Source organism: Phocoena phocoena, chromosome 8 (genome assembly GCF_963924675.1).
Source record: "Phocoena phocoena chromosome 8, mPhoPho1.1, whole genome shotgun sequence".
NCBI lineage: Eukaryota > Metazoa > Chordata > Mammalia > Artiodactyla > Phocoenidae > Phocoena > Phocoena phocoena.
The window spans coordinates 100,763,335-100,789,579 of record NC_089226.1 but is presented as its reverse complement, the minus strand read 5'-3'; the positions used below and the strand labels follow the sequence as shown (position 1 = coordinate 100,789,579).

Sequence of the window (26,245 nt, the reverse complement as noted above, 5' to 3'; positions counted from 1 at the left end):
ACAACCTATTTACAGAGTGCTGTCAGCAGACCAGGCAAGGCTGGCCCTGGGCCTTCCCCGAACACCCAACAAGCTCGGCCTCCCAGCAGGCCCGAGCCGCCTTCCCTCTGTAGCCCACAGAGGACGTCTATATACACTTGATCGAACCCTCAGCGACAGGATACGAGGCAGGACGGCACCAGACCAACAGAGACACAGACATACAGACACAGATGAAGGCTGAGGCTGCCGAGCAGGCCCGAGGGCCTGGCTCAGTGCTTCTTCAGGCTGTAGGCCAGGCTGCCAGGGACCCTGGTGCCCTGCAGGGGCGGCGAGTTCCACACGGCGGAGCTGGTGCGCTTATGGTAGCGGGGCTTGCTCTTCTTGAAGATGTCCTCCAAGTCCAGTGGCAGAATGGTTCCGAAGAGTTCCAGAAGGTTCGGGGGGTGGTAGTACTGGTGGATGATGGCCTGGCTAAGCTGGGTGCCTGCAGGAGGACACCAAGGGCTGGGTCACTACCCTGGGGCTCCCCCTGCCCACCACAAAGAGCCCTCGGCACCCTCTCCACCTCAGCATTCCTTCACCTCCTGTCAAATGAGCTCCTCTCAGGGACCTCCTCCAGCCGCCCCCCACCACCAAACACGGATAACCTCTCACTGCGCGCTCCTACAGCTGCTCTCCAGCGACTCACGTGAGCCAGGCGCTCGGCTGAGGTCACTGCATGACCCCCTCAACCCCACAGCCACCTCGGAGGCAGGCCCTCTACCCGCCCCGGTTTACAAGGGTGAGATCTGCCCAGAGGCACACAGCTAGAGACTGGCAGAGCCGGGATTTGAAGACAAGTCCAGCTCCAGAGCCAAAGCATCTGATGCCATCCTCGACTGCCTTGGTTGGCTACTCATCTCATCAGCACCACAGCCCCACGATGCCTGGTGCAGGCTGACACTGCCGGTGGCTCAGAGCCTGGCCAGCGAGGCTGAGGAGGACCCCGGGGGGGTCAGGAAGCAGAATGTGTGCCCGGCACTTGCCCTGCACCAGGCCTTCCTACGCTAACTCACTTCATCCTCGATAGCCCTTCTCAGCTGGGTGCTCTAAGCACCCCCATTCCACAGATGGGAAAACTGAGTGAGAGTTCAAGTAGGCTGGTAAAGGTCAAGGGCTCCCCGGCCACGCTGACCCCTGCCTGCTGCCACCTCCGGAATGACTGGACGTTAAGGAGACGAAGTCGGATTCCAGTCACTGTGGGGTTCAGATGAGGTGAAACTCACAAAGCAAGCTCTCTTCTGTACAGCACTGATCCCCTCCAGGGTTCTGGCCCTTCCTCCAGGGAGTGAGACTGCAGCCCGCCCCGACCCCAGCTCGGCCAACTCTGTAAGGCAGCCGCTGCATGCACTGGCCCTGCTCACTCCCCGCAGGCCTTGCACCCAGGCCTGAGGTGGCACCTTCACACTTACCCACACTCCTGTTTAGAGGCCTGTAAAATCAGCGTCCCATCCTGCTGGGCCTCAAGTACCCCCATCCCCATCTCCAACTCCCCCAGCTGGCTGGAACCCCTTGCTCCAGCTCTGTGCGCTGCTGAAACCCCACTACTCTTAGCTCTATTCCCACCCCCAGGCAGCATATTTGGGTCCCTGTGGCCTGTTGGGCAGGACTCCAAAGGGGCAGCCAGATAGAGTCTGAGGTGGAACACCCAGCACCACGCCTGCCAGCAGCCAGCTGAAATCTAATGTATCTGTTGAGAATGGAAGCGCCTAACGTCCAGGTCTGGTCCTCAGACGAGCCCGCTGGCCACAGGGCGCCCACCCTTTCCCAGGCGCATCCCGAGGCCCGATGCAGACTTGTCGGCCAACGACTCAAGCTGCCAGCCCACGGGTACAACGGGCTCCTGACCCCCGCGGCCGCTGAGCCACCCCCTCCAGGGCTCGAAGTCGCAAGTGGGGACCCAGCTCTCCTGGGGAGCTCCGGGCCCTGCACACCTCTGGCCCAGTTGGGGATGGGCTTCCGGGGATGGGCCTCGTCATCGGTGGAGTCATCGCTGTTCAGATCCATCCCGTAGTTATCTGGGTTGATCTTGGGGGGCGCCCTGTGTCCCTGTGGGGTCATTTGATACGAGGTACAAGCTGGAGACTGGAAAAGATGAACAAGGCCTTCAGCTGCCTGCCCTGCAGGCTGGCACCTCCCGCCACTGAGGAGCATGGGGCCCTGGTCACCTCCCCTCATTTCACGGGAAAAAAGAAAAAGGTTCAGGGGTCGCTTTTTAATTAAAAAAAAAAAAAAAAAAAAATCACACCATATACATGGCTCCATGTCTTCCTTTTTCATGTGAAAGTATGTTGTAAACATCCTTCTAGGTTAGTGTGTCAGTGTGTGTCCTGTGACCCGCAGCAGGGCACTTCACTGGGAACCCCACGATTTGTAATTTAACCATGTGGTTCAGCTAACTTCCAAGTTTTCAACATCTTAAATGGTGTTGCAATGAAAACCTTATGTTACATTTTGTTTGTAACAGCATTAACAGGCTAAATGCTTGTCATTAGGGACTGGTTAAAGACCTTCTGGTACCACTAACTGGAACACAGCGGTCAAAAGTAAGAGATTTACAAGCGGTGAAACAGACAGACGCCTAGGATACATTAAATGAAAGAAAAAAAAATGAGAAAAAAATCAAACTGTCAAATGGTATGTGTTGTGGACTAAATGTATTCCCCCCCAAATTCCCATGTTAAATCCTAACCCACGATGTGATGGTATTTGGAGGTGGGGCCTTCGGGAGGTACTCAGGTCATGAGGGCAGAGCCCTCAAAAATGGGATTAGTCCCCTTAGAAAAGAGAGCTCCCTCTCCCCTTTGGCCATGTGAGGACACAGCGAGAAGATGGCCGTCTGTGAACCAGAGGAGGGCTCTCATCAGACACTGGATCTGCCAGCGCCTTGACCCTGGACTTCCCAGCGTGCCTGTCGTTTAAGCCACCCAGTCTAGGGTAATTTGTTGTAGCAGCACAAACAGACTAAGACAGTATGGATAGTCTGTGCCCATTTAAAACTATGTGTGTGTGTGAGAGAAAGTGTGTGTATAAAATGTATTTACACATAAAATATAGAAAGATATACACCAGACTTAAGACTTTCCCTCTGGGGGTACCTTTCTTTTGCTTTATATTCTTTTATAAAGTTTAGTTTCTTTTCTTTTCTTTCTTTTTTTTTTTTTTTACAACAAATTCTACTTTCAGAATAAGGAAGAAGATATATTTCAAATATAGTAAAAATACAACTGGGCCAACTGTATCCTTCCACTTTCTTATGGTCCTAATACATACAACAGCCTGTGCCTTCGGCTACCGGGAAGAGAATAATGAGAGCCAGGGGGCCCTCTCCACCCTGATGCCCGGGCCTCACCTGCACGTCCACGGTCACGTTCAGGCTTTTGCTGGCCGCCGCAGCCTCCCTGGCTTTCTTCTCCTGCTCCTCCTGCAGCCGCTGCTCAGCCAGGCGCTGCTGTTCTTCCTGGGACCCCGGCGGAGGGCGGGATGTCACAGACCACGTGTGCGTTCTCCCCTCCCCCCCACCAACGCCGCGCAGCGAGGCAGGCAGGGCGGCTCCTGCACCAGGGCCCCTGGACCAGGCCTCCCAGCCCAAAGCTCAGGGCAGACCCCGTGGGAGCCACAGGCCCGGCTCCCCTTTACCTTTTTCTTCTTCTCCTCCAGCTCCCTCTGCAGCCGCTCCTTCTGTAGCCGCAGGGCCTTCTCCCTCTCCTGCAGCTCCCTGAGGACCGAGCAAGAGCCTGTCTGGGTAGGAAGCCGAGGCCCGGCCCCGTTCCACCCTTGCCAGGGAAGTCAGAGCCCTGGCACACGCCGCAGAAGAGGGAATGGCAGGACGGTCACGCCAGCGAAGAGCCAGCAGCTGTGTTCGCGCCCAAGGGGCTAGGAGCGCTCAGCCGATGGTCTGGGAGCACTCAGCCCCGAGGCCCGCCAAACTGGGCCCCACGCCTCCACACCACTTAGACCTCCGTGCCTCAGTCTTGCCTGCTGTACAATGGGGAACATAACGCCTTTCCTCCAGAGCTGCCACGAGAACAAAATGAGGTCATCTGAGCTACCGCCACTCGTCCTGACCCACAGGCCAACACCCAGCCCCAAGCCTGACACGAAGCAGGGAGGGGCCGTTCACGGCTCAGAGCCACCTGCACTGACTCGCTCATGACCCTGAACGAGTCACGGAACCTCTCTGGACCTGTGTCCCCCTCCGGGAAGTGGAGCAGCTGGCACCCACGCTGCAGGTGTCTTCAGGTGAGGATTAAACAAGGAAATGTGCGGAAAGCGTGTGGCTCGGTACCCGCCCAAGCTGCCAAACGTCATGACCGTCGCCACCCGCTGAAGCCCCTGGCGCTGCCCGACACACATCCAATTCTAAAGCTACATCAGCTGCCGCCCTCTGTCCCCCTCCCAGACTCCTGTCTCTGATTCTGCCCACAGGACCAGGGACCCCTTTGTGCCAAACAACACGATGGCCCTGACGCAGTCAGCCCTCTGGTTGTGACCCACCTCCTTCTGCACTGGGCCTGTAGCCACGCACAAAGACGGACACGGAAAGAAGTGCTGCCTGGTGTTTCCCAGCGGGTGGAAGCAGGAGAGAGGCCAGGCCTGGGCCTGGGCCCACCGAGAGTCTACACGCACACGGGCGGAGTCTGCGTCTGCACCCAGGCATAGGATCCCACATATCTCCTGGCCAGTGGTGACGGAGGCTTATCCTCCTCGGCATCCCCAGGACCCAGCGCAACCTGGCACAGGGACTGGCCTTGGATAAATGCTTGTGGAACTGAACGTGGAATTCTTGCCTATCGCAGAGACCACTGCCTCTGCGAGGATCTGCCACGGTCCCCAGTTGGAGGGAGGCGGGACAGTAGGGAAATGGTGGTGGGGGGGCAGCCCGAGTCATCACCAGCCCCAGAGGGGCACGAGCGGTGGGCACGAGCCAGGGGTGCCGAAGGCCCTGCAATGAGTCACAGCACGTGGTGGCCTGACTCTGCCACCCAAAGGCCCTCAGGGGCTGCTGAGAAATGCTGGCTCGTCCTGCGGCCCCCTTCCCCCTTACGTCAGCTGAGAAAAGAACAAACTCAGCTCATCCGGTTGGAAGCAGAACAGAGACACAACCCCGAGCGACCCTGCCCGTTACTCCTTGAACCTCCAGCAGCCAACACACCACGTTTGGGGGGTTCGCCTTGTCTGGAGCCAGGAAGAAAGCCTGTCCTTCTTTTCCAAACTCCCGAGCGAAGGCGGGAGCTGCCTCTAGGTGACGGCTACATCTGTGTGGCAGCCACACATGTGCACGGGAGGACGGCTGACGTGACGGCAAGGCGCCGCAAGGTCACCTGGGCGCCGGGCCTCCGCGATGCCTCACCTCTCGGCCTGCAGCCGCTCCAGCTCGCGCTGCTCCGCCAGCCTCTTGGCCTCGGCCGCCTTCCGCAGCCGCTCCTGCTCTTCCTCCCTCCTCCTCTGCAGCAGCTCCTGGTGGCGCCTCTCCTCCTCCTCCTGTGACCAGAGAGCAAGGTCAGGGTTCGCAGGCCAGCCCAGGCTGGAGAGGCAAGAGCGGGTCTGGGAGGAAGGGGGGGTGGGGGGAGGAGCGGCTGGCCGGAGGGCCAGTCCTTTCCAGAAGCTCCTCTCGCGTCAGGAACAGCAGGGGCTGACTTCCCTGGTGGCGCAGTGGTTGAGAATCCGTCTGCCAATGCAGGGGACACGGGTTCGAGCCCCGGTCCGGGAAGATCCCACATGCACGGAGCAACTAAAGCCTGTGCAGCAAAACTACTGAGCCTGCGAGCCACAACTACTGAGCCCACACGCCACAACTACTGAGCCTGCGAGCCACAACTACTGAGCCTGCGAGCCACAACTACTGAGCCCACACGCCACAACTACTGAGCCTGCGAGCCACAACTACTGAGCCCACACGCCACAACTACTGAGCCTGCGAGCCACAACTACTGAGCCCACACGCCACAACTACTGAGCCTGCGAGCCACAACTACTGAGCCCACACGCCACAACTACTGAGCCTGCGAGCCACAACTACTGAGCCCACACGCCACAACTACTGAGCCTGCGAGCCACAACTACTGAGCCCACACGCCACAACTACTGAGCCTGCGAGCCACAACTACTGAGCCCACACGCCACAACTACTGAGCCTGCGAGCCACAACTACTGAGCCCACACGCCACAACTACTGAGCCTGCGAGCCACAACTACTGAGCCCACACGCCACAACTACTGAGGCTGCGAGCCACAACTACTGAGCCCACAGCCACAACTACTGAGCCTGCGAGCCACAACTACTGAGCCCACACGCCACAACTACTGAGCCTGCGAGCCACAACTACTGAGCCCACACGCCACAACTACTGAGCCTGCGAGCCACAACTACTGAGCCCACACGCCACAACTACTGAGGCTGCGAGCCACAACTACTGAGCCCACACGCCACAACTACTGAGCCTGCGAGCCACAACTACTGAGCCCACACGCCACAACTACTGAGGCTGCGAGCCACAACTACTGAGCCCACAGCCACAACTACTGAGCCTGCGAGCCACAACTACTGAGCCCACACGCCACAACTACTGAGCCTGCGAGCCACAACTACTGAGCCCACACGCCACAACTACTGAGCCTGCGAGCCACAACTACTGAGCCCACACGCCACAACTACTGAGCCTGCGAGCCACAACTACTGAGCCCACACGCCACAACTACTGAGCCTGCGAGCCACAACTACTGAGCCCACACGCCACAACTACTGAGCCTGCGAGCCACAACTACTGAGCCCACACGCCACAACTACTGAGGCTGCGAGCCACAACTACTGAGCCCATACGCCACAACTACTGAGCCTGCGAGCCACAACTACTGAGCCCACACGCCACAACTACTGAGCCTGCGAGCCACAACTACTGAGCCCACACGCCACAACTACTGAGCCTGCGAGCCACAACTACTGAGCCCACACGCCACAACTACTGAGCCTGCGAGCCACAACTACTGAGCCCACACGCCACAACTACTGAGGCTGCGAGCCACAACTACTGAGCCCACACGCCACAACTACTGAGCCTGCGAGCCACAACTACTGAGCCCACACGCCACAACTACTGAGGCTGTGTGCCACAACTACTGAAGCCCGTGCACCTAGACCCCGGGCTCCGCAACAAGAGGAGCCACCGCAATGAGAAGCCCGTGCACTGCAACGAAAAGTAGCCCCCACTCGCCGCAACAAGAAGACCCAACGCAGCCCAAAATTTAAAGAAATAAATATAAATAAATAAATTTAAAAAAAGAACAGCAGGGGCTGAGCGCAGGGACACCCCATACGAGGCTCCATCCACAAGGACCACCGCAACCGGCTTGAGGAGTGTCTTGCGACAACTCCTTTTGCTGCAGCGATTTAGTAGTTAAGGGTACAGACTGGACGGAGCCAAACTCACGAGCTGGGTGACACGAGGCGAGTCACAGAAGCCTTCTGGCCTCGGTTTTACCCTCATTGATAAAATGGGGACAACAGTCACGCCCACGCCTCCTAAGACTGCTGAGTTTATACACGTGACGCACTTAGAACAGTGCCTGGCACAATGTAAATACTCCATACATTTTAGCCATTAGTCTTATAACCCCTCATGCCAGATTTGTGTTCCCTAGAGTCATAAGACCGACAGTTCCCAGGAAGAGGTGGGCCCGTAATCTTAGAGGCAGAACGTTTAATCCTCGCAACAACCCTATCGAGTAGATACCACTGCTACCTGAAGGAACCAGAGCACAGAGAGGTCAAATAACCCACCCAGGGTCACACAGCTAATAGATGGCAGAACTGAGATTGGAAGTCTGGCTCCAGAGTCCACGCACTTAACCCTCAAATTGCTGCCTCTACGGAAAACACAAGGCGGGTCACCGCCCCCGTCCCCACCTCCATGACCTTTGTTAAACCTCCTTGTGAGCTCAAGGCAGCAAGACCCACCAAGATCAACCCGACACAGGGGGGTGAGCCCAGCGGTCCAGGGGCACGGAGGCAGTGCCGTCCTCCTGCTGCGTGAGCCCGGCGTGCGTACCTGCTGCAGCCACCTGAGCCTCCGCGCCTCGTCCTCCTGCCTCCTGCGCGCCTCCACCTCCCCCATCTTCTTGGCCGCCGCCTTCTTCTTGGCCTTCTCCTCGGCCAGCCGCTCCTCCTTGGCCTGCGGAGCCCATCCACAGACGCCCATTGGAGCAGCCCCCCGCCACTCAGCCGTACAGGGTGGGGCCCAGTACGCAGCAGAGCAGATACTCCATGCCCCTGGGGCCCCGGCTAGCTCCCCACAGCCCGGGGGAGGGGGTACCCGGGAGCCAGACCTGCCAGGAGCGCAAGGCTGTGCTCGGTCCCGGGCAGACCTTCCACCCTCCACGTGGCTCAGAACAGACCCCACGGACGGCCACGAGAGGGATACAGGGCATCAAACCCGTAACTTCCCGACGGGTCCAGTCCTAACCCTCGGGCCACCCAGTGTGACGGGCCTGGGTCCCGCCAGGGCACAGCCCGCGGAAGCTGTTGCCCACAGCCCGAGGCCTGCACCTTCTCCGTCTTCTCGTCGATCTGAGCAAACTTCTGCTCGATCTGCTTCTTCTTCTCCTCCTTCATCTGCTCCACCCGTTCCCGGGCCTGCAGCACCTTACGGAGGCGCTCCTCACGCTTCCTGCGGGCACAGGGTGGTCATGGGGGCCCAGCAAGGCCGGGGGAGCCGGAGGGGGGGCGCGGGCACTTACAGCTTCACCTCCTCCAGCCGGCGCCGCTTGTCCTCCTCCACCTTCTGCCTGCGGAGCTGCTCGGCCTCCTCCTTCCGCCGCAGGTTCTCAAGGCGCTGCCGCTCCTTCGCCTGGGGGGGTGGCGGTGGGGGAGTGAGGGCAGCCCGGCGCTGGGCCAGGACGACCCCAAAGGCCTCCCAAGGGCCTGAGTCACGAGTGCCCTCACCTGAGCCCTGCCAAGGTGTGGGCAACACAAAAGTCAGGCTCAAGACTGGATGATTCAGATTGATCTGCTGAACCAACTAGTACTTTTCTCGTTTGTTTTTTTTTTGCGGTACGCGGGCCTCTCACTGCTGCGGCCTCTCCCGTTGCGGAGCACAGGCTCCGGACGCGCAGGCTCAGCGGCGATGGCTCAGGGCCCAGCCGCTCCGCGGCATGTGGGATCTTCCCGGACCGGGGCACGAACCCGCGTCCCCTGCATCGGCAGGCAGACTCTCAACCACTGCGCCACCAGGGAAGCCTCCAACTAGTACTTTTAAAAAGTTGTTTTTGAAATTATTATATAGCCACATCACAAGAAGTTTGGAAAATAAAGGAAAAAAATGCCATCCCTAATCTACTTCACCAGCCTATAGTAACCTCTGTTAGCAGAGGTTATAACTATATAAAAACTTATATTTGTTAAAAGAGTTAAGAACGAGGGACTTCCCTGGTGGTGCAGTGGCTGAGAATCCGCCTGCCAATGCAGGGGACATGGGTTCAAGCCCTGGTCCGGGAAGATCCCACACGCCGCGGAGCGGCTGGGTCCGCTCGCCACAACTACCGAGCCTGTGCTCTAGAGCCCGCGAGCCACAACTACTGACCCTGCGTGCCTAAAGCCTGTGCTCTGCAACAAGAGGAGCCATCGCAATGAGAAGCCCACGCACCGCAAGGAAGAGTAGCCCCTGCTCGCCACAAGTAGAAAATGCCCGCATGCAACAACAAAGACCCAACGCAGCCAAAAGTAATAATAATAAGAAAAAAAGAACCAGATTGGGAAGGGACAGAAAGGCAACTTTGAAAGTTATGGTTAATGTTCTATTTAAGGGGGTGGATGGGTACACATGTGTTAATTTTTTATTATTATGCTTTATAACTTTTACGAGTGTATACACACACACACACACACACACACACACACACAGTGTATCGACTCTTTCCTAACAGCTGAAAAAAAAAGAAAATACTGTCAAATGCTAACAGAGGTTACTATATAGGCTGGTGACACTGATTAGGGATGGCATTTTTTTCCCTTTCATTTTCCAAACTTCTTGTGATACGGCTACATACAAATCTCAAAAACAACTTTTTAAAAGTCCTAGTTGCTTCAGCAGATCGATGCTGGTACCCTCCTCCTCCACAGGCCCAGAAAGCCCCAGGGGCATGGCCATAGCAGTAGGCAACCAGCAGGACAGGTGGGGCCTCCAAGCCCTCCCTGGCCAAGGACCAGTAACGGTCAGGGGATAAGGGCAGAGGCTGGGACCTGGACTAGAGGCCCACCCCTCACCCCAACCTGGCTCCATTAGACACCACCTCTGGGCTAAGCCACCCATCGGCCTTACTGTCCATTTCTCCTTGGCCACTGACCTTGACTATAGATTTCCCACCTAGAAATCTGGCCCCGAGGTAATACCATCCTAAAGATGGAGAGAAGGGCTCCGGTTCTGGGTGAGATGGAGTAGACACTCCCATCTGTCTCTCCCACTACATGTGGCTGTATAACCTAACAGAATGCACGGAGCAGTTATTTGAGGCCTCTGCAAGGTAAACAGCCGCAGGCAGACTGGGGAAGGAGACCAAACTTTGAAGCATCACCGAACCAGCAATGAGCTGAATGCTTTTTTTTCCCTCCAGCACTAACTCAGTGAAGCCTGAGACCCCAAAGAGATCACCGAGGTGCTGACAGAACTCCGGGAAGAGCCCTCTGGTTCTGACTCAGAACACTATGGTTTTTTCCCTCTTTTCTCCCTTCTCTCATGCTCTGGCCCACAAGCAATCCTGTGGTAATGGGGACAGCAGCAGTTACTGGAACCTGCAGAGTCAAAACTCAAGGAGGAGGACCTTCCATGCCACACTGTGGAGCTGTGATCCCAAAATGCTGGGAAACACTGTTGCCTTTCTTTCTGTCTCCCAGCCGGAGGCCCTCCATGTGGTTAGGGGAGCACACAGCAGAGCAAAACAACTAAGGCCCCAGCTTCCTGGCTGGGGGGCAGAAAGGGGGAGCCCCAGAGAAGAGGAAAGTACTGGATAGATTGAGAAAGTAGTACCATAAGGTTTTTATGCACTCCTGGGCGCAGCACCAAACTGGAGATGTTTGGATTTGACCCGAACTATCACACCTGAAACTTTGAGAACTAAACTCACGGGCCACCTGCCAGATCCCAGACGGACCGCTGACTGGCACACCCACGACAGATCCAAGGAGCACTGTAACGGCTTTGAAATCTGAATGGACATTGGAACCACAGGCCACAGAAAGCAGGTTGGAACCACAGCCAGAACCAGTGGGTTACTGCTAAAGCAAACTATCAACAGTCTCCATAAGATTTAAACAAGACCCAGAGTCTCCTAACATCATATTCAAAATGTGCAGGCTGCAATCCAGAATTACTAAGCATACAAGGACCAGGAAAATCTCAACTCCCACGGGAAAAGGCAATCAACAGACACCAATGCCAAGATGTCGGGTTGGAATTCTCTGACAAAAATGCCCCAACAAATAATCACAGCACTCTTAAGACAACTGGAAAAACAGAAAATCTCAGCAACTAGAAGATCTAAAGAAGAAGCAAATGGCGATTTGGAACTAAAAATACAATAACTGAAAAAAAAAATTCAGTGGACAGATCCAAGAGCAGAATGGAGAAAACATGAAGATAAATCAAAATTTATCCAATCTAAACACAGAGAGAAAATATACGGAAGAAAAATTAACAGAGCCTGAGGGAACTGTGAGATGACAACAAAAGTTCTATGAGGACTTCCCTGGTGACCTAGTGGTTAGGATTCTGGGCTTTCACTGCGGTGGCCTGGGTTTAATCCCTGGTTGGGGAAGATCCCGCAAGCCGTGTAGTGTGGGAAAAAAAAAAAAAAAGTCTATGAAGTACTGAAAAAAAACCCAAAACCTTGAAGAAATAATGGCTGAAGATGTCAAGCTTTGCTCAAAGATATAAATCTACAGATTCAAGAAGGTCATCAAAACCCAAACAGGATAAACCCAAGGAAACCCATGCCCAGCCACAAAAGAATCAAACTGCTAAAAACTTAATATTAAAACAAAGGAAAAAAAATTCTGAAAAGCAGGCACCAGAAGAAAAAAGACACATTATCTATCAGGGAGCAATGATTTGAATGACTGGGGATTTCTCATCAGAAAGTTTGGAGGCCAGACGGAAGGAGCACATTTTAAGATTGCTAAAAGGAAAGAACTGTTAATCCGGAACTCTACCTATATTCAGTGAAAATATCCTTCAGAAATGAAGGGAAATAAACTTTCTCAAATAAAGGAAAACTAAAGAATTTGTTGCCAGCAGACTTCTCAAAGAATTGCTAAAGGAAGTTTTTCAGACAGAAGAGAAATAATACCAGAAGGAAAGGTGAAGCTTCAAGAATGAAGAACAGAAATGACAAATACCTGGGTAAATATCAAGACTTCTTTTCCTCTTGAGTTTCTTTAAAATGTTTGACAGTTGAAAGCAAAAATTATTCTGCTGGAGTCATCGATGTATGGAGATGGAATATGTAAGACAAGGATCACACACAGTGGGAAGTCAAGGCATCTACAGGTGGTAAGGTTTCTACATTCCAATTCAACTGATAAGATACTGATGCTTGGGCTTCCCTGGTGGCGCAGTGGTTGAGAGTCTGCCTGCCGATGCAGGGGACACGGGTTCGTGCCCCGGTCTGGGAAGATCCCACATGCCGTGGAGCGGCTAGGCCCGTGAGCCACGGCCGCTGAACCTGCGCGTCCGGAGCCTGTGCTCCGCAACGGGAGAGGCCACAACAGTGAGAGGCCCGCGTACCGCAAAAAAAAAAAAGATACTGATGCTAAAGTAATTGTGAAAGTTAAGTATGTAATGCCTCAAAACAACCATTAAAAACCCTAAAAATGATATAGTCCAAATCGCAAGAGACAAATTAAAATGGAATACTAAGAACCGTCAAGGGACCCCAAAAAAGGCAAGAAAGGGGAGACAGAAGAAAAAAACAAAGGTAACAGCCAATAATAATAAAACAGTAGACATAAATTGAAACATACCACTAAATATATCAAATAAGACACTGTTCGATTTTAAAAAGAAACAAAACCACCACCCTGACTCAACTATATGCTGTCTATAAGAAACTGAATTCAAACGTAATGACTGAGTTCAAAGCATTATGCTGAGTAAGCCAATCTCAAGAGGTCACGTGTTGTATGATTACACTCACGTGACATTCTCAAAAAGACAAAACTATAGTGGTGAAGAACACGTGGTAGGGGTGGGGGCGGGAGCCTTGTGGGGTGATGGAACCGCTCTGCATCCCAACTGTTGTAGTGGTTACATAAACCTATGCTTTCACAAAGTGTAGATTTCACTGTACGATAATTTTTAACATAAATAAGATTTTTTTTTTTAAAGATGGAAAGAGAAATGGAGAGAGATGATCCTGGGTCATAGGGGCCGAGCTGGGGTAGGAAGCCAGGCTGGAGGAGGATGCTGGCCTTTGGGAGGGCCCCTCAGGGAGGGAGCAGGTGGCTTTGTGCTCTCCAACCACACGGACCCAGGGAAACCCAGCAAGAGGCCACACCGCCCGCTGGCCTATGAGGAAAGCACCTGGGAAACAAAGGCCACGTGGCACCCACAGCGCTCACCACCCTCTCGTCCTGCCCCCAGATTCCTACTCTCAGCAGGGCTCAGCAAAACAGGCTTTTGTCCTGAAGCTTGACTATTAGGATTTCCCAGGCCAGGTCAGAGAATTTATCCTGTTGCACTGTGAATTTTATAGAAGAAAACAAGAGTTTCTTAGGTCGTAGAATCCGTGCTTCCTCTCTGCTCCAACCTTGGAAGGTGGGCTGCTCCCCAGGGGCCACCATCAAGCCCAAAGCAGAGGGTGGGAGGGATCCAAAAGCTTGTGCAGCCCCTTCTGCCTCCAGGGGTCTCAAATGAGCAGCCTCTCTGCCATCCATCAAACAACCACTTCATGCCGATCCACGTGCTGGGTGCTTGACACTCGCTACTACTCCCTGGTTCATCCAATCTCCCTGAATGAACCTCTGTCTCCACACTTTGTAGCCAAGGAAATTTAGGCCCGAAGGTTAGGAAACCAGTCCAATGCCACAGCGACCTACCTAGGTAGGTCCCCTGGCCTCCTGAGGACTGTCCCACCCGCGCAGATGTCGCATGCAGGGACCTGGGCTCCCCAAAGCAGGAAAGGGCAGCTTCCTGAACCTCTTGGTCATTCCTGCGAGGCCCCGATCAGTCTGGGTGGGGTACAGGTAGTTCCTTGTAGGAGGAAAAAGTCCAAGGCTGGTTCACTGCTGTGGGCCCAGGTGCCTAGTAGGGCCCTGGCACAAAGACAGGTACATAAGAACCACACAGCCTGCTTGCTGGCATGTTGGATGACACGCCATGGCCCTGTCCACCCAGATGGGACCAGCCTTCTTGCAGGAGAGGCCAGTTCAGGACCTGCCTGTCCAGCTGCTGGGCAGCCTCTTGATTTGTCAAGCTCCACGGCAGTGCTCCTGGGGCCCTAAGACCCCTGGTTGGAGGCAGAAGCCCTCCAGGTAGGTGGCCCTTCAAAGTGCCAGTGGACACTGAAGGACTCAGGGGGATGCAACCTTGCAGCTGCTCGGGAGACCCTGGGAGCTGGGACTGTGGGCCGAGCAGGTCCCAGGCCCCCATGGCTCCTTGCACACAGCCGGTGGTCCAGCTCAGCTCTGGGGTATCTGAGAAGAGAACAGCTTCTGTGGCCTTCTTTCTGGAGGATGGCACTGACAGTTCCACCATTACCCAGCAGACCCAGATCTCCTTTCCCCACTGCCCCACCCCTCAAGGCAGCAGCTTAGGTCTGCGATCCTGTAAATCTCGGTGGCCTGGGATCAGAGATGCCTTGTCTATTCTCTTTGCAGCCCCAGACCCTGAGGGCAAGCCCGGCACCGGGGAGGTGGGAGGGACGTGGCTGGGGGGGAACACTGCAAGATGTGGCCCTGGTGACCCATCGCAGGTCACACCCCCTCTGCTTCCTCCTGCCTGGGGACCACACCCCCTCTCATCCTCCTGGGCAGGCTCTGCAGAGGGAGGACATCGGCTCCAGAACTGCAGGGCCGGCGGGCCAGCCAGCCAGCAACTCTAGCTCACCTCCCACCTCCCGGCCCCCTTAACGCTCCCACTGATGACGTTAGTGCCTCTACAAGTGCTGTCAGTTTTACAGGGACAGGGCTACGGCGGGTAAGTGCTGGGTGGAGCTAGGTTACAGGACAGGGAAAGGCTTTACTTACAACAAAGCTGCACTGTGGAGGAGAGGAGACAAGGAAAAAGCCAAGAGTTAATGCCAGGTGGAGGGCATCCTGGAAAGCAGGCCGCCCTCCTGAAGACGCCAGTGAGTCTGCTTGGGGCCTGTGCCCTCTCCCAGCGCCACCACTCCTCTCACGTCACCCAGGCCTCACCCCCAGGTCAGCGTCCACGTGAGTCCCTCACCTTAACTACTCAGGCCGCCGGGAGGGAATGGGGGCGGTGCCTGGGGATGGATGGCCACGGAGGTGGCCAGCCAGGCCAATTCTGCCACTTCCCAGTCCCGGATCCCAGACCCGGCCGAGCCTCTAGGCTGCAGTGCAGAGCCCAAGGAGTCAGGACAGTCCCCAGATGTCGAGGGAGCCCAGGGCCACAGAAGCTCAAGCTGGTTCTTGACCAGTGCCAGGTCACACCCGCCTTGGCCCAGGCCCCCGCTGCTCCCAGCAGCCTGGGGACATGCTGCAGCCTTCAGCCAGGCCGCCCTCACCTTGGGGTCCACGCGCAGGGGAGTGTTGCGCTTCATGAAGGATTTCACGCTGCTGTGAGGGGTCGAGGTCGGGGTCATGAGCGTCTGGTTTCTCTGCACGGTGTGCAGGAAGGTCCGGAGGGGCCGCACCACCTGCAGAGGGACCAGGGTCAGAGCCCGTGGGGGGGCAGGGGGCGGAGGGAGGGCAGACGCACACTCACCTTGCTGGCGGGACAGGGCGGGGAAGGGGTCTTGCTCCTGGGAGGCTGCAGCTCTTCATCCTCCAGCTGCTGCTCTTCATCCAGCTCACTCACGGCCTGCTTGTAGCTGCGCTTCCTCCTGCCGGCGTGCAGGTGCAGCAGTGTCACAGGGCCCGCCCTCGCGTCCCCCCCAGCGCCCCCTGTCACGCCCCAGAAAAGGTCCCCCTTGTGAATGGAACTGGGCCCAGCCCCCGGGACTCCAGATTGAAAGGCACTGCAGAGGTGGGGGCTCCCTGACCAACCCTCTGCCGCCCAGTCAGAGGAAGGGGAGTGACCAGTCCAAGGTCACACAGCCAGGACACAGGAGGATGGGGGTCTGGGATCCCGTGGCCCACCCCCAGGCCAGGCTCCTCCCACAGCCTGAAGCCACCTCTGTTATTAAGTGAGAGCGCCAGTCCCCACCCCTGCTGAGAGGACACGGAGGTCCCTGACCACATGCCCACCCTTCCCAAGGGAGGACTCAAGGTTCGTGCCCCTCTGGGCCCCTCAAAATGGTCGCCTGCACACGCCTTCCCGCATGCGAACCTGACACTCTGAGGCGGCTCCTTGGGGCCATCTGCTTGGTCAGTCTTGGCCTCTGTGGAGAAAGCAGTTTCAGGGGGGCGATCGGGAGAGCACGGAGGGGTCAGGGGAACGCGCCCACCAGCAGTGGCCGTGGCAGGGGCGAGGCTCTCTTCCCGGCAGACCCCAGGGTAGCCAGGAGCAGAAGCATCAGGCTTAGCACTGCCCGGCCGTGACCCCTCTGTGGACGCGCAGAGCTGGCACGCTGCCCGCAGCCCGCAGATCCCTCGCCCCCAGGCCTGGCCTCTGGGGCGAGAACAGCAGGACAGTCCCATCGAGGTGGCCCTAACCACATCCCACCCACCTCTAACACTGAGAGCCGGGGGCAGAAACCTAAAGAAGCTGCAAGCTCTAACAGGCCCCTTGAGAGGCTTCGAAATCCCACTCCTACCGGCCCTTTCAGCTGGGGCTGGCACGGGGGCGGGGCCTCCTGAGCAGGTCAACGTGTGCGGTGCGGGTCTGTATGTTTCAATTTGCTGCCAGGAGGAAGCGCCGATCTCTCCCCCGGCTCTCCAACACTCTTTACTCCAAAGGGTCCCGGCAGCCCCTGGGGCCTATGGGGCTGGCATGGCCATTGTGCTAACCCCGTCCAGCAGCTGAGGGAGCCGTGTTCAAGCTCTCACGGCTACGGTGCTCCTCCCACCAGGGAGATGCAGGCCAGGCCCCAGAGCCCACAGCTCTCACGCCCTTTAGCCAGGAGACCCACAGAGGAGAGAAGTGAGCCAGCGACGGAGACAGAACACGAGGCCGGGTGCTCACACCCCAGGACACAGTTCCTCCTGTCCCCCCTGGATTGAGGCTCCAGGCCTTGACCTGGCATGTTCACAGTTAACGCCCCAATTCAGGTCCCACCCCCAGCTTCCTGCACCAACCAGCCATGGCCACCCAGTGGCACTCAGCAGTGGCTCCAGCCAAAAGGTGGGAGATGAAACGTGCAGACTCGAAGGAGATCGCTGCACCCTGGGTCTCACTTTCCCTCGGCCTATCAGCCCAGAAAACCGGGCTTGCCTCTCCTCCAAGAGAAAGTCAGGCCGAGGCTACCACGGCCTGCGTGGCCCTGACGGTCTGTAGGTCAGGAGACTCACCCGGCCGCCCTTCAGAGGGCGTTCCCTGGCCACCGGCTGCAGGCTGCGAGCCGGGCGTGCTAATGGCGATCTTGGTGGCACTGCGGAGCTGCAAGGCGCTGCCACTGTTCTTGGGGACCTAAGGGAAGAGCCATGGCTTTAGGGGTCTGCACATGGGACTCGCAGGCCCGCCCCTCCCTGGCCTGCCCATCTCACCTCCGGCTCAGCTGCCTCCTCTGGCTCAGCTTCCTTGCTGGGCTCCTCCGCCGTGGGGCTGGAAGCAGAGCAGGGGGCACTGCGGGAGCCACCCAGCCCAAGCCTCCCCGCAGAAGCCCCTCCCCTACGCCCTGGGGTAGCGACCTAGGAGGGACGGGAGGATGGGCAGCCGGAGCCAGTGGCCCCGTGGTTTAAGTCTGCGGCCTGGGCAGACGAGCGGTGCCAGCTTCTGAATTTGGCTTCGCTTGTATTCCACCAGGGCCTTGATTCGGGAGGTCGGCCCTTTCCCAGCTCCGTCTCGACCCTTTGGGCCTGAATGAGCCACGTCTCTTTTGAGGCCCATTCTCCATTCACCGCCGGCAAAGTCACCGGTCTCCCTGTCCCAAGCACTGCCCCTCTGCTCCAGAGCAGGGCGTCGTGGTGGTGGTGGAATAGTTTTAGTGACAGCAGGACGTGGCCTCCAGGAAAAGGAGCGCTGGCTCAAAGCAGTGCTGGGGTGTAAGCCTGGAGCAGGAAGCACCCCACCAACCCCCATGCCACCCACCCCAGTCTGAACTGGCTCCTCATGGCTGCACTGGCTCATCCACAGGCCTCTGATTTGACAAAGCAATGAAGCCCAGGCCCCAGGGTAAGGCTTGGAGGGGTCAAGGCAAGGCCAGGACTGACAAGCGATGTTGACAAGCAATTTGGGAAGACCTGACACCCGGGTGGCACTGCCTGGTAAGACTGGGGCAGGGGCAGGGGGTAGCGGTGGGCTGCCCAGGGGCAGTCCCTGTGATGAGGGAAGGCTCGAGCACAGGAAACGCCTCCACCTGTGGGGCTCACCTAGAAAGGGCCCCCCGTGTGCCCTGCCCAGCCCTGGGAAGGTCCCCAAGCCCTGGAACTGAACTCACCTCACTTTCTGAGGCACCTCGACATTCAGGAGCCTCTCCAGGTAACTGTGGCCTGACAGGAAAACAAAGGAACAAGAGATGCCCTCAGAATCAGCCAGGTGCCCCTCCAAGAGGTCCAGGGAACCAGGCTCTGATGGGGGCTCCACCACTTCTCATCTGCAGCCGGACCCTCTCCACCTGCAGACCCCTCCTTTCACTAGACATAGACCCTCTCGACCCCAGAGACCTCTCCCCCTTTCCTGGGTGCAGATCCCTGCCGTCAGCACTCCCTCGACTCCTAACACCCTCAACAGAGCTGCTGGCTTGATGTCTCCTGCTACCCCCTAGAGGGTAGCATGCCCATCTGAGGGCACGTCTTGGCTCCTTCACTGGGTTGGGAGTATCCTGGGAAGAGGGACGATGTCCAGCTCTGAGCCTCCAACTCCCAGCACAGGCCAACACAAAGCAGCTTATTCATTCAACAAACATACATCGAGGGTCTATACCATGCACAGGCCCTGGGGACCCAATGGAGAGCGAACCAGGCTGGGCCACGACCTGGTCTAGATAATCATCAGATAATCCTGTAACCGACATGTGACATGTGCCATGACAGAAACAAGCAGAGGACTTGAAAAGCCTATAATGGGAAGCCGAGCTGGTCTGGAGGCTGGGACGTAAAGGATAAAAAGGTAAGAAGGTCGCAAAGGAGGAAGGGGAGGGAGGAGGATGTCCTGGACAGTGGTTCTCAAAGTGTACTCTGGGGTTCTTGAAGTCGAGTGCCCAAGAGGACCCTTTTGGGGGACCCACGAGGTCCTAACTATTTCCACCATAACACCAAAATGTTATCTTCCCTTTTCATGGTGTTGAGATTTGCCCTGAGAGAGTGAAAGCAATGGAGATAAAGCACGAAGCCTGGGTACCAAACTGCACCCCACACTCGGGACGGAAACGTCTGGTTTCACTTAAGAATGTCCTTGGTGAAGGAATGAAAACTATTAATTTTATTAAATCTAAACTTAAGTACATGTCTTTCTAATACACTATGTGATAAAGTAGGAAGTATGCAAAAATGCCCTTGGGCTGCATAGCCAAGTCTCTGAAAAGCACAGGGGTCTGAGGTCTCAGCTGAACTGGCCCCTTTTTTAACGGAATGCTGTTTTTAAGTCAAAGAACAACTGACAAACTATGGCTAATCAAGCTTCGGTATTTGGCAGACATTTTCTTAAAAATGAACAAAGGGGGCTTCCCTGGTGGCGCAGTGGTTGAGAGTCCACCTGCCGAGGCAGGGGACACGGGTTCGTGCCCCGGTCCGGGAAGATCCCACATGCCGCGGAGCGGCTGGGCCCGTGAGCCATGGCCGCTGGGCCTGCGCGTCCGGAGCCTGTGCTCCGCAACGGGGGAGGCCACAGCAGTGAGAGGCCCGCGTACCACAAAAAAAAACAAAAAATAAACAAAGGGAGTCTGTCCCTTCAAATAAAACGAACAGTATTTGTTGCCAAGAATAAAAAACTGAGCCCACAAAAAAGCCAAAAATAGAATTTTGAACCTTGTATCCACCACCATGAACTTCATAGCTTCCCAATGCCTAAAGATGTTTCTGATGAGACCAGAAAGCAAATGTGCTCCTTTAAAAACATACATAATGAAGTGTGTCGACATCTAGAAGATGTGCATAACGCCACATATTTGTGAGTATGCACAAATTATCTGGAAAAAAAAAAGGATATGCACCATTATCTGAAAAGGCTTGTGAAGTACTCTTCCCTCTTCCAGCTACGTAGCTGCGTAAGGCCAGATTTTCTTCATATACTTGAACCCAAACAACACAATGCAACAGAGTGAATGCAGAGCCTAGCTGTCTTCTTTTAAGCCACACATGAAAGGGACCTGCAAACTGCAGAACAACGCCAGCCTCCTCATCACATTTTTGTTTGGAAAACAGTTATTTTTTCTTAAAAAAAAAAAAACCAACAAAAATAAACACAACTAACCTTAACAGGTGATTGGCTTATTACTTTTATATTAAAGTATTAAATAATACTTTTAATATCAAAACAGAAGGTAGTATTAATATAAAAAATAAAATATTAATGAATATTAAGAATTTTTTAATCCTTCAAGTTAATTTCTAATACAGTAACTGTCAATAGATAGCGCCCTCATAATCAAAAGCTCTTTGGGGTCCTCAATAATTTTGAAGTCTGGAAGCAGGGGCTGAGCAGGGGTTGAGAGGTGCCAGTCTAGGCAGAAGGAACAGCATCGGCAAAGGCCATGAGGCAGGAAAGAGCAGGCTTTGCTGGGCACAGGAGCCTGGCTCGGCTGGAGCATCTGGGCCACAGGTGCGTGGCCAGAGGTTAAGGCTGAGGGAGCCGAGGCTGGAAGCAGGGACCTTCCTGGGGTGAGGCAGGCAGGCCTGGAGGTGTGGGAGGGCCAGCTCCCACCTGAGGGGTCTGTAGCCAGGAGACAGCTCACATCCCCTGCCTCCCATCCCAGCTCAGGGCTCGCTGATGAGGGGGCAGAAGGGTGAGAAGATGCCCATGTGACCGCACAACTATTCCACCAGCGCAAAGAATGCTCTGGAATGTTAAGTGCCACCTGCATGCCATTCAGGCTTCAGAACAGGTCTGGGGGCAGGGAGGAGGCCTGGAAGGGGGTCGAGGGGCACCACACTGGCTCCAGAGGCTCCCCCGAGGCCCCAGGCCTGTTATGGGCGTCACTGGCGGTCCTCTCTCCCCGGCTCACCTCCCCGCTCCCCTGCTGCAGGTGCTTCCTTCCCCTCCCACAGTAACAAGTTACACTCAAATCCTGATATCAAGGGCTGCTTCTGGGGTAACCCAAAGTAAAATCCAACCTCTGAGTTGCCCACCCAGCCAAGCCCCAGGGCCTGGGTGTCAGGAAGGCCTCCAGGAAGCCCCCTCTCCCCTCCCTGCTCCACACCCTTGAGCGCCCCGGAGGGTCACCCAGGCCACACCTCCACTCAGCTTCAGGGACCCAGGCCGTCTGCAGTTTTATCATCCAGTTTTGTTTTGATTTAGATGGACTGAGCTGTACCATAGCCAAGCACTAAGATGGGTCCTCTACCCACATTCAAGGCAGGTGTTCTTACCATTTAACACATGGGGAAACTGAGGTTCGGAGAAGGGTGTGCCCCAGGCCCCCCAGGCTCTGTGTGACTCCAAGGCTTAACCACTGTGTTTGACTGTCTTCCTTCCACAGGACTGGGTCAAAGGCGAATCAAATCAGAAGCCCACCCGTGTGCAGGGCAGGGGGCCGAGCAAACGGACTGGCTTAAGAAGAGCTTCTGGATGTCTGACCAGAAGCATGGGGAGGGCCTTTAGGATCTCTCCCCAAACCTCCCTCTAGAGTTCCAGGCTTGCCCGTCCTCTTGGGCCCCTGCCCAGGATCAGATTCACACCTGAGGAAATCTCCAAGGCAGGTCAGAATCACTGGGGCCCTTCTGAGAATCCAAAAATGAACAGTGTGCCAGATCGCATGTCTGCACAGGCCCCCCCCCGATTGTGTGTCCTTGAGCCCCAGGCCCTGGAGCAAACCCTTCCCCAGGCGGGGAAGAAACCGGGCCCAGGGAGGTGCCCTCACCTGCCTGACAAGCCCGCCCTGTGGCTTTCCACCTGGCCTCCTCAGCAAGCAGCCACCATCCCAGAAGGGACGAAACATGTGGGGCTCCTCCCAATTTACAGACTTGGTAGCCTCCGTAAGCCTCAGTTTAAATGTACAGCTGGGGCCAGACCAAACAGCTACGTTAACAGGAGGTGGCCCACAAACATGGTGAATCTAAGTGAGCCTCCACAGGAAGGAAGGGGAACACGCGGGCCCTGAGGAAGAGGCCCAGGTTCAAGCTCAGCATGGCATTAACCACAGGGACACTGCGGCCAACGGCCCCGGACCTCAGTTTCCTCATTTGTAAAACAAGAGCGTCGGACCAGATCTGCCCTGTCCAACGTGGTAGCCACTAGGTACGTGTGGCAACTTAAATCTGAACTATGTAAAATGTAATAAAACTAAAAATTCAGTTCCTCGATCAAACGAGCCACATTTTGAGGGCTCAATAGCCATTCGTGGCTAGCTAGTGGCTACAATATAGGACGGCACAGATCTGGAACACTTCCACCACTGCAGAAAGTTCTGTGGACAGCTCCTTGCTAAATGGTCCCCAGAGCCCCTTTGGCTGAGCCAGGCATGAAGGACCACCCTCCACAGCCTTGCCCAGAGCTGAGCCCCAGACTCACAGATGATGCGGGCGGAGGCGGCCGGCTCTTTGGTGGCCTTCCTGGCAATCCTTCTGCTTGATCTTCGGACGGTGCTCTCCTCTTTGGAAACCAGGGAGTAATTCTGGGCCAGCGAGACCTGGGGACCCGGGGCGGACGGGGCGATCAGGCTGCGCCGCACTGACCTGCGGTCCACACGGGAGCCCGTGGGCGTGGAGAAGTTATCCGGCAGGATGGGAGCCAGCACCCGCTCCCGCCACGGGGAGGCCGGAGAGCTGGGCGAGTCCTGCGGGCCTGGGGAGGTCGCGGCAATTCTGAGCTTGGAGGCGGATCTTCCTGCTCCGACCCCTCGGCCCTTGGGGTCCTGGGGTGTAGTTATCAGGGAGCTCACGGTGACAGACTCCAGTCTCCCGGCCTCTGGCTTCTGGGGTGTAGAGTCCTCCTCTGAGGTCAAGGTGATCTGGGAGGCCAGAGCAGCGGCCGGCGCCGGGGCGGGGGGTGGAGCCTGGGCAGACTGGAGCTGGCTGAGATGCTGCTCAGCGCTCCGGCGCTCGCTGATGCCAATCTCCACCATGGGTACCAGCTGGCACTGGGCCAGGCTCTCCTTGGGCTTCTCGGTCAGCACCGTGGGAGACTCAGGGGTGGGCGAAGGCGTGGCTGCCGTGGAGGTGGCTGCAGCTGCGGCCGCAGCACGGGTCACCCGCCGCAGGACGGAGCCGTTCTCCCCCACCACTGTGGCCAGCCTCTCCACCTTGTCCTTGCTGCGGAGGTGCCGGGAGCTCTGATGGCTGCTGCGCATCTTTCTGCGGGACAACCTGCTGGAGGAGGTGGAGCGGAAGCTGAGCTGACCCAGTGGGGCGGGGAGGCTCCCCAGAATTCCAGCTGCAGGCACCGGCCTCCCCAGGAGCCGCCAGCTCAAGTGGAGTCTGAAGCGGAGGGCTAGGAGGCAGAAGACCGGGGTTCTGGTCCAGGCTCTGCTGCCTCTAGCCGTGACACCCCGGCTGCCCCTCTCTGGGCCTCAGTCTCCCTACCTGTAAATTGGGATAATGCCTGTCCTCTCAGAACCACTGGGAAGATTAAATTCCCCTAAACCTCCCACTGACCGGGGTCACGCTGGGCCAAACACCTTGCTGGAGGCATTACTCATGCTGTCGCCTAAACCACCAGACAGCCCTGAGAGGCAGGGACCATTATCCTCACTTCAGACTCCAGAAACTTGAGGCTTGGAGACGTGGAAAATTAACCCAAGGACATACAGTTGCTAAGGGGCAGAGCTGGGGTGTGCACCCAAGACCACCTGACCCCCAAGACCCAGCCTCTTTCCCCTGGTACTTCGCAGCCCATGGTCGTTACCAGGGTAGTTATAACCAGCACAGCAACAGGGGGTTAGGGAACAGCGCCCGGTCTACACCTCTGGTCACTCTCCCCCAAGCAGAAGGTCAGGTTCTCTTGCTTCTCCTACCTCTGGAAGGAGAGGCCCAGATCAAACACCATCCCCACCTCCAACACACACAAGCTCTGGACTCCACGGCCTCGGGTCACGCTTCATTTCCCCTGGGCGGCTCCTCATGTCAGTTAATACCTGCGAATCAAGCTCTCCACGTGGGCCCCAAGCCTCCGGCCCCTCCTACCTTCTCCGGACGGGGTCTCTGTTTTCATCCTGAACATAAGAAATCCGTCTCTTTTTCCGTCGGTTCTTCTGAGAAGGTGTTTTGGGCATCAGCTCGGGCTCCCTGCTGAATTCTCTGTTTGGTACAAAGAGGGTGATGTTCGAGGCTGCCTGGAAACCATGGGTCCCCCTTCTCCACCCAGCCCGACCCCTGCCCCCTTCCTGGCAGTGCCTGGTCAAGCTGGGGTGACCAGCACCAAGCGAGCTCTCCAAGGCTGCAAGTGAGTCACCGCAGGCACTCAGGGCTCCGCAACGCCCCCCCCCCACCGCCCCTGACACATGGCAGGGGAGCAAGGTTGCCAGGCAGCCCCACCCTCTGAGGTTCAGCCCAACACTTCTCCCCCTGCTTCCCATCACCCTAGTCCTGAGCGTCCTGTGCACTCAGCAGGGACTGCTGGCAGCCTGTCTGTTCTGCCTGTCAGGTGGGGAAGCGGCCCCCGCTGGGGCCTCAGGCAGCCCCGGGTCCGTCCCTCCCGCACCTGGTGAACATGCGCTCGGCCTCCTCCTCGATCTCCTCCAGCCACACCATGTCCTTATTGTCCACGTTGCAGACAAACTCCATGAGCTTCTGGTCACAGAGCTCCAGCAGGTGAATGGGCCCTGGGGCTGTCGTCCCCATGATGGCTCTGTCGGGAGAAAGCAGAGATAAGAGGCATGAGGGCTCAGGGCTGGAATCTTCACACTCTTCAATGCCGCCCCATCCCCACCCCACACAGCACGTTGCCCCCAGAAGCCCACAATGACCAGCCAATTGTGGTGTCAATGGACCTCCTTACAAATGGCTGTCTCTCGGACTTAAAATGACAGGGCACGGCCAACTGCCTTCCTGGATCAGCAGAAACTGTGGTCCCACCAGGTAGGACCCCTTGACCTGCCCAAAGGCCTGCTCTTACCCTCCTAAGGGCTCCTCTCCTACTGTCGGAGGGTGAGTTACCCACGAGCTGACCCCAGGCATCAGGCCAGAGAACATCAAATCCAACTGCCTCTTCGGGAGGCCAGTGGCTGGAAGGGGTTCTGTGTCCCAAAGTAGTGGGTAAGAAAGCGGGGTCTACAGACAGGCTCTTCTCTAAGGGGCCCCTACAACCCTCTCCCTTGAGCTGAAATGCCCTTGAGACGCATGACGGAGCACGAGGGGAGCGGATAAGCAATGTCTTGTTTTTAGGAAAAATTGTCGAGAAATATCAGGCAGTGGAAAATACAAAATTAGTTTTCTCTTAATTTCCTTTAAAAAAAATTTTATTGAAGTATAGTTGATTTTCCATGCTGTGTTAGTTTCAGGTGTATGGCAAAGTGATTCAGTTATACATATATATTTATTGTTTTTAAGATTCTTTTTTATTACAGGTTATCACAAGATATTGAGCACAATTCCCTGTGCTATACAGTAGGTTATCTATTTTATATATAGCAGTGTGTATATCTTAATCCCAAACTCCTAATTTATCCCTTCCCCCTCTTCCCCCTTGGTAACTAGATTTGTTCTATGACTTCACTTAATTTCTTAAAAAACTAGGAACTCAAAAAAGCAAACAAATAAACAAACAAAAACAAAAAAACAACTGGCAACTCAGATATTCTCCTCAAAACTCAGTTATAAAATCATCACCAAAGCCCCAGGCAAGGAAGAAGTGTTCTATTC

The 26,245-nt window shown here is 56.0% G+C and overlaps 1 protein-coding gene across 1 annotated transcript; it reads right to left on the bottom strand.

Moving 5' to 3' along the window:
• Positions 1–251: 251 nt before the first annotated feature.
• On the bottom strand, positions 252–25,225 carry INCENP (inner centromere protein). The gene is made up of 18 exons (XM_065882455.1): positions 25,086–25,225; positions 24,569–24,682; positions 22,959–23,752; positions 18,730–18,781; positions 17,837–17,894; positions 17,642–17,759; positions 16,521–16,572; positions 15,957–16,074; positions 15,757–15,888; positions 15,257–15,268; positions 8,758–8,867; positions 8,567–8,687; positions 8,070–8,192; positions 5,375–5,505; positions 3,661–3,739; positions 3,374–3,481; positions 1,956–2,106; positions 252–466 (listed from the first exon to the last, which is right to left on the bottom strand). The coding sequence occupies exons 1-18, from the start codon at positions 25,223–25,225 to the stop codon at positions 252–254; spliced, it is 2,628 nt and encodes an 875-aa protein (XP_065738527.1).
• Between the last annotated feature and the right edge of the window lie 1,020 nt (positions 25,226–26,245).

What these genes read in the sequence shown, in the direction of transcription:
- INCENP (XM_065882455.1), bottom strand. Translation starts at nt 25,225, where the DNA reads ATGGGGACGACAGCCCCAGGGCCCATTCACCTGCTGGAGCTCTGTGAC. An exon ending in CGCCCTGTCCCGCCAGCAAG is followed by an intron (nt 15,889 to 15,956) that starts GTGAGTGTGCGT and finishes GTCCCTCTGCAG; the next exon opens with GTGGTGCGGCCCCTCCGGAC. An exon ending in GAGCGGCTGCAGGCCGAGAG is followed by an intron (nt 3,740 to 5,374) that starts GTGAGGCATCGC and finishes CTCGGTCCTCAG; the next exon opens with GGAGCTGCAGGAGAGGGAGA.